Source organism: Alligator mississippiensis, chromosome 4, assembly GCF_030867095.1.
Source record: "Alligator mississippiensis isolate rAllMis1 chromosome 4, rAllMis1, whole genome shotgun sequence".
In the NCBI taxonomy this organism is placed as follows: Eukaryota; Metazoa; Chordata; order Crocodylia; family Alligatoridae; genus Alligator; species Alligator mississippiensis.
In genome coordinates this window covers 252,686,014-252,698,471 of record NC_081827.1, presented here as the reverse complement: position 1 = coordinate 252,698,471, position 12,458 = coordinate 252,686,014, and the positions used below count along the sequence as shown (strand labels likewise).

The following is a 12,458-nucleotide window of genomic DNA, read 5'->3' as shown; positions in this document are numbered from 1 at the left end:
GCCTTCATTTCTCTTGCTCTTTTGAAAAATGGAAGGCATAAAATATTCACCTCCCCGCCGCCAAGGCAGGAGTGCAGGTGAGCCAGGAGCTCTGCAACAGGAGCCCACACACCTGAGTAATTATCAAACAATGCCCCTCTGATTGAGCAGCTGGAGGGATTGATTTATGAGGGAAGATCAAAAGGACTTAACAGCTGTAGGTTGTGTAAATGCCAGCTAAGTGGTGGCTGGTAACCTTCTACAAACAGGGGAAGGGCAATCTCTCCAAAGACAGGGAGCAATGACTGAGTGTAGCACAAGGGCTGGAAAACAAAGGGGACTGGGATGAGAGGAGAAAGGAAACAAAGGTTCGACACAAGGGCTAGGTACAGACATTCAAAAACATCGATCTAAGTTACGCTGTTTTCTGTAAGCGGTGTAGTTTAGATTGGTAGAGAACAGAACGAACATTCACCCTTTGGTGGCAGGGGGGCAAATCTTAGACCAGATTTGGCCATTTTAAAACCAGTCTGTTGTGCCAAACTTGTGTTCTGTTATAGGTATAGACCAGTTTCCAATCACTTATACAAGTAAAGTATCATGTCTGTACCTGGCCACGAGAAACTTTCTAGCAGCCAGAGCTCAGAGGTCCAAGAAGAGTCTCCTGGAGGAAGCAGGTCCATTGCTCAGGACTTTTCAAACGTGCCTACCCCCAGCATAGAGGCCAGGGCAGGAATATTCACTATGGAAGAATTAGCCATGGACAGAAAGGGACCTTCCATCTCCTACAAATACAAAGAAGACCTCCACCCTCCTCACTCCGACCTCTTCAGCCTGTGGCCTGGTTTCTAAAAACATGAAAAGGCACTGCATGCTGGAGCTGCCTTCTCTTAAGCCACGCCACTGCATGTTGAATTTGCCCGTCCACATCCCACCACATGGAATGGTTTAAAAAGGACCTAAAAACCACGACACACATGACCCAGCTGATCTGGCCCAGCACACCCGCTGGCTACCCAACTTGCCTGTTTGAGATTGTAGTTGCCGTGCTTGTCGCAGTTGGGGATATGCAGGGAGTAAAGATGTTCCAGCGGGCCTCGTTCGTCTGGAAGACGCATGGTGGATATGCGCTCCAAGACCTGATCCAATTCCTGCTGGCAGGGGGTCTGGAGAAGGCCAAGAAAGCAGAAAGAGAAATCAGAAACAGCAGGTTGCAGCCCAAGCAAAGGATAGGATGAATCCTTGCCCCTTCCTGTGACAGCAAGGTAAGACCAAGGGCATGGCAGGAAGAGGTATTGTCTCATTCCTCCCCACCCCACACTGTAGAAAATGGCCTGGCTGATAGAGAAACTGAGTCAGAACCTGGAAACAAGGACCTTCAGTCCCCTGATGTCTCCCCCTTCTCCCCAAAATCTCTGACAGCATCCAGGGGGAAGGCTGAAGTCGCTGACTCTGGTATGAGACCATGTGGAGCCCCTGGCAGCCAGCCTGCCCCAGGTGATGCTGTGCGGAATACCACAGCACCGGCAGACACTGGTGACCACATCCAAAAACTTTCAGCAGCTCCAGCTCTGCTTGGAGCAGAGCCAGGCAGAGCAGGCCAGAGCCAGTAGGACTGACATTGTTCATAATTCCAGGCATGCAGACGGGGAGGAGAGCCCGGGTGCCAGGGCTGCTGCAGGACGATCCCAGGGTAAATGAGAAAGGCTTTCATAGAATCGTAGAGACGTGGGGCTGGAAGGGAGCTCCAGAGGTCACATCTAGTCCAACCCCTGCCTGTAGCAGGATCAGGCCTATCCAAACCAGCCCAGACAAATCTAATATCTAAACGCTTTGTAAAACTACCGTCAACCCTGACATAACACAACACCCAAACCTGCCACAGGTGAAGCAAATGAACCATGGTGCCCAATGTCCTGCTTCTATAAAATGTTGCTAATAAACGCTGAAGAGACCCCAGGTAGAGGGCCATGCTGCCTGCTACAGAGGAAGGTGAAATCACCCCGTCTGATGATGAAGTAAAACTTCTTCCTGACCCCAAATGCAGCATCAATCTGATCCTGAGCAGGGGGCCAAGACCCTCTAGCCAGGACCCTCCAGCTTTAAGACCCAGCAGTAGCATTGGCACAGCCCAATCACTATCTCCAGCCTGGGCTGCAGCCAACACCCGGTGCCTCCGAGAAAGGCTTTCTTTCCCCCTTCCCTTCTGCTGGTTGAACTTTCAAGAGAGCGGACTGGGAGCTGGGGTCAGAGAGGGGTGCATCTTCTTTCCTGCATCCAGTTTGGGGCAGGGAGATGACTGGGTCTGGGGATGGGAAGATCCATCACTCCCATGCTGCAGGGCTGGGGTGCAGATGCGGACTGCTGGGAATGGGTCTGCCTCTCAGTGGCTCTGCTGGCCCTGTCATCATCTGCCCCCAGGCACTGTCTACAGCCCCCTGCGTGGGGGCATGGAGGCCATCTCAGGGGATATGGCATCCAAGGGGAGGAGGATGCATGTCACCACCTCTGCTAGACACAGTGCTGTCTGTATCACTCTATGAGGGAACAGGATTTGCCCATCACAAGAGGACCTGGCTGGCCTCAAAGGGAGTGTCTACACAGACATTTAATGCGCTTTAGTTAATGCGCATTAAATCCAGTACCTCCATTGTGAGGTACTAGGACAAAGTTCATTAGCCTGGCTTAATGCACAATAACTAACGTGCACAGTTTTAAGTGATGCTTAATGTCCATTAACCTATTTTAATGCACATTAAGTAAAAAGCACAGTTTTTATGTGACACTTTAATGCACAATGAAATAAGCTAATGTGCATTAAAGTGCACGTGTAGGCATGCCCAAAGAGACTGGCATAGTGCAGACACCATAATCAAGGGCTCCATGCCAGGCTCTGCTGAAGCTGAGCAGACTGGCTTAATCCCAGGTCAAGGACAAGGGAAGGATGCCAAACCCCCCAAGCATCGCCGGGTACTAGGGGAGCGTCCAGGCTTGGAAGGGGCACACCAAGGAGGGGGAGGAGAAATGGTTGCAGTGCTTTGCAGTTGGAGCTGTTCTGGGACACCCTGCAGGCTCCATTGGCCCTTGGACCAATCTGGACACCCTGGAATGGAAAGGTGGCATCCAATCTGCAGGGAAGCCCAAATGCCATGGCCCTAACCCCCTGCATCTGTTAGAGCTATGGTGGGTGGTCAATGCTTCTAGCAAACATTTAAGTCCTGCAGGGATCAACTGCTTTGACCCCCACCAGGCTGGGGGGCTAGAAGGTGCCCCACACACCAGCCTCTGGAGTCCAGGCCCCAAAACAAGGGGATTGCTCACAATGCCTGCACCTTCCAGAGAGACCTCTCTGGGCTTCTCACTGCAGCAAGTTTTTCACACATCTGGCCTGGAATTGACCCAGCATCCCTGGAAGTAAAAGTACAGGGGTCTTAAAGGGTGAGCAAGGGACTGAGGAGGGAAACCTTGTCCAAGCCCCTGACTTCCCTTTGAAGAAGGTGACTAAAAATTTATGATTTTTTTTTAAATAAAACAATCAGATTTTTTTTATTTAAATCAGATTTTTTGATTTAACCATATTTTTTTTGTTAAGATGCTTTTTTAAAAAATAAACCTATCTAAGGATAGTTTTAATTTAAGATATGTCAGAGCCCAAAGGTATCATCATGGAATAGGGTTTATATCTTCTAATTATATACTATTTGAGACAATATATTCATGTAACTTATTTAGAAAAGTTTTATAACTAGGTCACAACAGGCCATGGACTATATTAGGGCTCCAATGTTACGGGATTCCCTGAGACTCCTCTATAGATTAGTAACGATTAAAGAAAATGACTCTACCCAACAGCACTCAGTGCTCAGTCTAGAAGAGCCCATTAAGCATCTCTGTGATGCTGAGTTTCAGTTCTCAAACTGTGGATTTGTGTTTCCAGAGATAACATCCTTGTTAACAGCAGTATATGGAAATGAGAAATAATAGACCTGATTACCTACCCATAAGCCCTATTGTCTCTCTACAAGTTTGTCTACACAGAGCCAACTCCTTACCTCTCTCTAAAAATGAAAAGTTTCAAGAAATTAAATGAACAGAGGATTGTCGGGAGTGGAGTAGATCTGGGCAAGGAGGAGGAGTCTAGAGAAAAATGGAAGGAGGAAGGGGTAGTAGAAACAAAAGAAAAGCATTTTGAGCAGACTATTCCAGAAGTTTTGAGGGATAACTTTCTGAATATAGCCCCTCCATTGATTTAACTTATGATGGCAGCAGGCTTGCCAGGCTGTAAAAGAGACCCTGTTTGAGAATATTTTAATAAAGTTTATGTCAAACAACAAGAATGCACTTTTTGTAGAAAACAATGATTAAATCAAGGCTTCCTGCCCAGTGATTTGAATCATAATTTAAATCAAATCCACTCTGTCTCTTTGCTCCTGCTCCCCCTCAAACCCCCCCAGTTTCCACACTTACCCTTAAGGGTGAGGGCCGTAGTTTCTTCGACTCTTCGTGATTGTGATGGACTTTGTTGACCTTGCCCATCTGCCTCTGCTGTTCATTCACTTTCTCTCGCATTACAGCGAGCTCCTTCCCAGTCTTCACAGGCTTTCTCGCCCCGCCTCCACTCATCGCTCCCGTGGTTCCATCCACATGGTTCTCTACAATGACCCCGTCCGAGTTGTCTTCACCATTATCTGCGTATAACAAGAGAGGGGGAAGAAAAGGATAAATCTCAGCTGGTAACACCATCTCTTGTGCCTTCTCTTCCTGGATGGCCAGTCACGATGCTGCAAAGCCTTAAATCCAAAACCAAAAAAATCACATCAGCCCTTTAATCTGGAAGGTGAGAATGAATAAGAACGTAGGAACTGACACTTACTGGATCAGACCCTAGGTCCATCTTGCCCAGGCTCCTGTGTCTCACAGGGGCAGACAGCAGATGCTGAAAGGGTCTGACCAAGGGTTTTTCCACTGTTCCTCTCTCACTTGCAACTGTGGCGGTCGAGTGGTAGGCCGAGGCTATGGCCAGTAGCCCGAAACGGCAGGCGGGTACTTTTGACCGATGGAGCGGAATTAGGCACGGAAGCATACTGGTTGAACAAAGAAATTATTTACTTACGCCATCCATGTATACAGCGTAGCAAGAGTTGACTAGCTTAGTTGCAGTTACAAACGTAGAAAAGACACTCTCAAAGACATGAGAGAAATGAGATGAGACGAGAAGAAATCTCTGTAATCGGCTTACTGCGGTACCGGGATCGGGGGATGTCAGGAGGGTCGTGTGACGGGGAGTCGCTGGTGGGTGATCAGTCCACCAAGTTCACTCCAAAATGTGCGCGGAGTTCTCCGACTTGGGCGGAAACTGCTTTAACTTTTATATGACTAACAAGCCAATCGCTAGTCACCAAATATGAATAATTATAACCGGCCAATGGTGGTGTGCATATTTGCATAAAGTTGGCGGGAACTTTTACTGCACTGGGGTTTTCTACCATAGCGGAAAATTCCACTGTGGCGAGAAATTCCACTGTGTTATAGGTATCAAATCAAGGAAGCATTCCACTGTGACATGGGCACTCAACTACTGGGTTCTGACAGCAACCTCCAACATTTAAGGTCTAGGGATGACATGCCCCTATCTCTCATGCTCAATAGCTACTAATACACCTCTCTTCCAAGAATCTGTCCAATCCCTTTTTGCATCTGGCTAAACTGTCAGCTTCCACCACATCTGGTGGGAATGAGTTCCATGCTTTAATTACACACAGTGTGAAAAAGAACTTGCTTTGGTTAGTTTTAAACTTACTAGTTAGTAGGGAGTGAGCAATGACCGTCCTAAAAGAAAGTTTAGAGCCCAGGGAGAAATCGCTTCTGAAGATGCTTTTTCTGATTTTATGGGCCCGTTTAGACTGCTTCCGAGGAACAGAATTTACCCATCAGAAGTGCAGTTGGGTTTACAGTGCCAGCTACATTTCAGCACCAAAACTTGAAATAGCGTTAATTAGTAATGATTCTTTGGGTCTTCAGAAGATTTCTATGCATACCCAACACTGCGCACAGAAAAGTGAATCTGTAAAAGATCAAATCAGACAAGAAGTCAGCAAATACGAACCCTCACTCAAAAGCGTAAGAAGAAAATGCAGCGGATTGGACACGTACCAAGGCCTGGCACCCTTACCAACACCATCCTGCAGGATGCTATGGATGGATGAAGAAGAAGACAAAGGCCTAGGATGAGCTGGACCACCAATATCAAAGACTGGATGGGATTAAAACTGATTGATCTCACAAAGATTGCAAAAGACCGGGAAGAATGAAGGAAAGTTTTCGCTACTTTACAGGTGCCCCAACAGTTAGTGTGGCCTCAGGACTGACTTGACTTGCCTTGACGTGGGGTCTATCTATCACCATCCAGAGTATCAGGAATTGAATAAGTATGTGTTCAATACATTTTAAGCGCTCTCTCAACATTATTGACTTTACTGCCTCCATAATTTTCATAGGAGAACCTGCCCTGTTAGTGATACTTCTTGGCAAGTCTGGTCTTATTTTACTTTACATCCCATATGATACATTAACTCACGCTTGACTTTTATCCAATATTCTTCTATGTTCTATATTTGGCTACTTCTCTTGCGTCTAACACAACAGCACTTGCTTTGGGCCCAAACCTGTTACCGCTTTCAGCTTCCAGGCCCTAAACTGACTCTCTCAAGCAGGAGACTCACACAACAAGAAAGCTAAGGGTAACAGCTGGGCTTTTTTCTCCTGCTCTGCACACTGTTAGCATCCTAGAGTCATAGAAAATGAAGGTTAGAAGGGAGCTCCGGAGGTCACATCTAGTGCAACCCCCTGCTCCAAGCAGGACCAGCCCCAACTACATCATCCCAGCCAAGGCTTTGTCTACCTGGGTCTTAAATACCTCCAAGGGTACAGTTTCTTCCACCTCTCTGGGTAACCTGTTCCAGTGCTTCACCACCCTCCTGATGAGAAAGTTTTTTTCTAATGTCCAACCTAAAGTTCTAGCAACTTTGAGTTAACAGAGAATCCTCATTAGTTGTTGGAAGTAGAGATTGAACCAAACTGTACTGATTGCAACCGATTTGAGAGGAGAGGGTGTGCATACACATACCCATTCGCTGCAAGAATCTGCTATTTAGTATTTCTTCCCCATAATTTAAGAGCTCTTGATCAGCCTGTGAGCTACGAATATGACAGACACTGGGCCTTGTCTGTCCCTCAGAAGTGACATGCGTAAAGTTTCTTTCAACATGCAAAGGACATGTCAACATGGCCTGAAGTGATCCAGGATCCGTATTTACAGTTTGACGTCATGCAGGTTCAGCAATCCAGCCCTTTGCATGTCAGCAGCTTATGAGGAGTGGAGTAACCTTAGGACAGTGTGTGGCCAAGTGTGGACGCAAGAGCTGTGCCATAGCTTACATAACAGTCCATCTGGAATGGGGTTGGCTGCTCCAAGTTTGCAGAAAAGTCAAAGATTCAAAAGTTTTATGGAAAGCTGGAACCTGCCCTGTGATGTCATGTCAGGATAAAAGTCTCCTGTCATCACACAAAAGGGAGGATTCTTCGAATTTACGTAGCACTTCTCTTCCACAAACCTCCACCCTTCAGACACTATGATTCCCATATTTCTGGTGTGGAAACTGAGGGCAGAGGCTTGTCACAGCCACACAGTGACCAAGCCACAACTGGACCACTGAACTCCCAGTCCCTTAGCCCCCTATGCTTTGGTCATTGCCAAAATGGCAATTAAGAACAGCAAAAATTCTTTGGCAAACTCCAGGACTCTCCACAATTATTGCACCTGGATCAGAAGCCAGAACCTTATGGAGTCGATATCCAAATGTCACAACCTATGTTCTGGGCTTTTATATGAGTATTCTGCTTTCCCCGTCAGTCTAGGCAAGGATCATTTCACACAAGGAACATTTTTTTTTACAGATCACTCTCCTTTACAATGAGGAACACACAGTGAGAAAGACGATTGAATTAAATTGCCTTTAACAACAGATATAATGGACGAAAATCAAATTCACTCTAAAATGTTGGTAAGTTTTGCCAAACTCCAATTATCACGGAAAAATTCCAGGATTTTTAAGGTTTTAAAGCACCATCTGGTTTTCTCCATTTTAGCGATATCTTTAAATGTTAGTCCTCGATGGATGAAGAATGAGCGGTGTTGCTGCCAGTAACAATCATGGGGCAGGATCTGCAGCAACAGGAACATCAAAATGGCATTGCTTGTGTCGAGTTTCTCACGAGCACGGTGGTGCTTCATTCAGAAAACCAGCGGCATGCACGCTAAATGGAAAACAAGTCAATCTGCACCAAGCCCAGCCACTCCCTTCCTGATCAAAACTTGTTGCTTCCTGTTTCCCATTGAAAGATATACAAATTTGCCCAAATGAGCACTATTCTAGTAAAAAGAGGCCAGCTAGTAACCTTCTTGTCAGCTGATTCATTCACAAAACCCTCTCCTGATAATATTTCACACCGTTTTCCCCCCACAGTGAACGCACACAAAGCCAAGGAAGAATGTGGGACGTGAGCAAACAACACGAGTGTGCACGCAGAGATGGGAGAGATTCGCTCTTGGAAACCTGAGGCAGTGGTAAGAGTTTAAATGCAGCAGAGGCCTCCAGCAGGTAGAGACTGACCCTTCTTCTCTGACATGGACCTATCCATGGTGTTTGCTTTCCACACCTCTGGACTGGGCTCCAAGAACAAGCTCCACCTGGAATTGGTCCCAACAGCTATGTGCAAACTTCAGCTATTTTTCTCTTAAGCAAAGCAGACAAGAGCATATCACAGCAGGGCTGCAAGCTCTGCACTCATTTGCACTTCTCTTTTGCAGCTGAAAGACTAAAAGATAAAGCATTCATCAGCTGGAGATTTGGGGCTGGTCCATTGCCCAGGTTAGGAGAAGCAACAGAGGAACTAGACATTGCTCCCAGTCCCTAGATCAGAGGTCCTCAGATTGCACCTGACAGGTCTCCGCGGTGCACAGGGCACTTTTGCACAACGGCTCGGGCACATGGTGTTGGTTGTCCTTGAAACCAGGCACCATAATGGATTCAAGACAGCCAAAAAGGCTTTCCCCCTTTACTGTGACCAGACAAATCAGCTGAAGGGCCAAGAAAAGCTGGACCACGCTTGGAAAGCATGGTGATTTCATAGATTCATAGATGTTAGGGTCGGAAGGGACCTCAATAGATCATTGAGTCCGACCCGCTGCATAGGCAGGAAAGAGTGCTGGGTCTAGATGACCCCAGCTAGATGCCTATCTAACCTCCTCTTGAAGACCCCCAGGGTAGGGGAGAGCACCACCTCCCTTGGGAGCCCGTTCCACACCTTGGCCACTCGAACTGTGAAGAAGTTCTTCCTAATGTCCAGTCTAAATCTGCTCTCTGCTAGCTTGTGGCCGTTATTTCTTGTAACCCCTGGGGGCGCCTTGGTGAATAAATACTCACCAATTCCCTTCTGTGCCCCCGTGATGAACTTATAGGCAGCCACAAGGTCGCCTCTCAACCTTCTCTTGCGGAGGCTGAAAAGGTCCAGTTTCTCTACTCTCTCCTCGTAGGGCTTGGTCTCCAGGCCCTACATTTCTTTAACTCTTGTGAGATATGTGGAACAGGATTATATTTCAAAGAGAGTCAGGAGGCTGTGAGGGAGAGGTTCAAACCTGGGAGAGCGCTGAGTGGATTGAGAGCCAAATAATTACTGCCAAATACTTGTAATAAGGCCTGAAAGAAATAAATCTGTTGGAAAGCCATCGTGGCTCCATCCATGAATCTCTCATGCCATCCCCAACCCTAGTGGGATGGGATGGGATGGGATAGGATGGGATGGGCAGGTATGAGTTGGCCTTTGATATCCATCCCTGACTCATTTGTCATGCCGGCCCATGGCTTTCTGCCAACCAATTTCAATTCAAGCTAAATATATCCCCTGACAAAGGGGTGCCAAGCTTCAAAATTCAATTAGGTTTTATGGTTCTTCCATGCTCTTGTGGCATGTGGAAAACCGCTCCCGTCCTGCTTTGGATCACAAGGTAGAAAGTTTCTGTGCCGGGCGGGTCATTTGTGGCAGGAAGCAAAGCAGATAGCGACCGAGAACGCCTTGATGTGGAGCCCATGGGACACCTCGCCACGTGCCAAGAACATGTGTTCTCACAGCCTCTTCTAAGGAAAATTCCCATCGACTTCAGTGGGCCTTGGGTTTGGCTGCACTTGCAGTGCGCTCGGACGCACGCCGGCAAATGACTGCAACGCACCGCGCAGTCTGGCCAAAGTTTTTGAAAGCAGCTAATGCTTTGCAGTGCTTCGGTCTTTGGGAGCCGCCTCAGGGTCCAAGGCTGGGCACCTCCCAACTGAGGTGCTCCAAATTAGTGGCCACTCACACAGCGGTGCCCATCCAGAATAATATCTGAGCAGACAATATTAGTAACAGTTCCTAAGGCTGTGAGAGATGCAGGCTCAGCTGTTGGTAAGATGAGGTGAGCAGGAGCTCACCTGCACTGTGACAAATTCACCCATTACCTGTCCCTGGTGTTCATGTGGCAGCTACGTGCTGACTTATACCCCAAGGCAGCCGTGAGGCTGAGGGACCCCAGCACCCAGGGACACTACTTTAGAGGTGCTTTGTACTTGCACAAGCCTCTGTCTGTGTGACATCCAGGCAACATTTCCACCCCTCCCTCCCCCCGTACAGATAGGAAGCCATGGCTGAGCCAGACGTAGCAAAACTGAGCCAAGTTTTCTGTCTCGCATTGTTTCTCAGCCCTTTCACGCAGCTCTGCACAGGCCAAAGGCTTGTCCCTGCCATTCTGAATATGGACAAGGTCTTTGAACCTGATCTTACGTGTAGAGTTCAAATGAAAGCTGTGGAAAGGGGCTACAGGATGATTACGGGAAAAGGCTGGGGAATGCACAGACAAACAGCACACCCACCTCTACAGCTGTCCCCAGTGACCGCTTCCAAACCAGCCTGTTGAGTATTTGAGTAAGAGGCCAGGGCAAAGGTTCCTACCCAGCAGCTCTGATGCAGGGTTTGTTGACAGGGGATTCAGAGAGCAGAGAAAGAGGCTGGCACCTGCAAGTCTATCCCGGGTCCAATTTCCTTGGAACAGGATCTGCAAAGAACAAAGTCCCCATAGCCCTAAGCACCCCCTCCCCACCCCCAAATATTAATCATCCTGTTCACTCTCCTTGCTCCAAGGTTACATTTAGAGTCTGTGGTGAGTGCATGTTGCCTTTCCTAGCTGACCTGCTTTTCTCTGCAGGCGATTCCATGCATGGGATCGCAGAAATCACAGGATCCTAGAGAAGTAAGGTTGGAAGGGACTTTACAAGGTCATCCTTGACTAAACCCTCCTGTTCTAGTGTCTGGCTAACCTACTCTTGAACCTTTGTAGGGATGGAGAGGACACAGGACTCCAGGGGAGGCCTCACCAGTGCTGAAAAGAGCAGAAGAATCACTTGCATTGATTTCCAAGTGAGATTCCTATTGATGCAGTATCCTGTCAGTGGCAAAGCTTCCAGTGGTTTCAATGGGGTCTGGATTTCCCGCCGTGTCCTACTCACTGGCCGGTCCATCTGAACTCCCCTCACTGGGTTTATAACAGAGACGCATGACGTACCAGCATTTCTCCCCGTGCATGCCCACTGACTCGCACCTCTTAAGCTAACTTGCCTCATCGGCTGCTGGAAGCATAATAAACCCCCTCTCTTTGCTGGCAAAGTTGGGAGATGCGAGAAGCTCCCCCCTCTCCACATGGGTTTCTGTTGATTTATCCAGTCCCTGGCTTTTCCCCCAGGGGCTCCTGCTCCACTTTTTGGTTTCTCCAGCTAAGGTGACCACGTAGTGCGGGAAGGATGTGAGCTTAGGACTGCTTTCACCTTGAGATGGTTAACACCAGTGCCCTGGACACAATCCAGTGTATGCAACTGCATCTTCCTGACCCCAAATTTCTTGCCATTTCAATGGAAAATTCCTCACTTCCTGCCCTGCTGAGTTCTGCAAGGCGATGGTGCCACTTTCCCCCTACAGTAATTCCCTCTCTCATCCTCTGCTAACTGCTGGTTTTAATGCAGCCTCCTGGGGCTCTTCTTTCCCACAATCCAGCCCATATCTCTCAGGAATCTGTTCTCAGAGGCTCTTATTTCCCCTTTATAATCTTGCACGGACTAGCTGCAAAATCCTGTCATTTCAGCCACAATCTTTATGCCAAAGACCTACAACTCTTTGGTAGCAACCATCAGAACAAGATCTACCCTCCATCTGTTTTTGTCCAAGCTCATGTGGCTACTATCTCACCCTGGTCTGCTACCATCACAGACTTAACAGGGCAGAAGCAGTTTCATGTTTCTTCCCTAGTACTCAGGAAGGTCCCAGCCTGGGTCCCCATTTTTCTTCCTTCACAGCCAACCTCCTGCCAGAACTCATTGCATTTTTCTCTGCCATCT

The 12,458-nt window shown here is 47.8% G+C and overlaps 1 protein-coding gene across 1 annotated transcript in view; it reads right to left on the bottom strand.

The window, feature by feature from the left end:
* Positions 1-12,458, bottom strand: part of IGFBP2 (insulin like growth factor binding protein 2) — an 89,217-nt gene that overhangs the window by 7,361 nt on the left and 69,398 nt on the right. Inside the window, exons 2-3 of the mRNA XM_059727511.1 lie at positions 4,447-4,667; positions 1,005-1,145 (exon numbers count right to left, since the gene is read on the bottom strand). Coding sequence (XP_059583494.1) covers positions 1,005-1,145; positions 4,447-4,667 — 362 coding nt within the window. The remainder of the gene's footprint in view (positions 1-1,004; positions 1,146-4,446; positions 4,668-12,458) is intronic.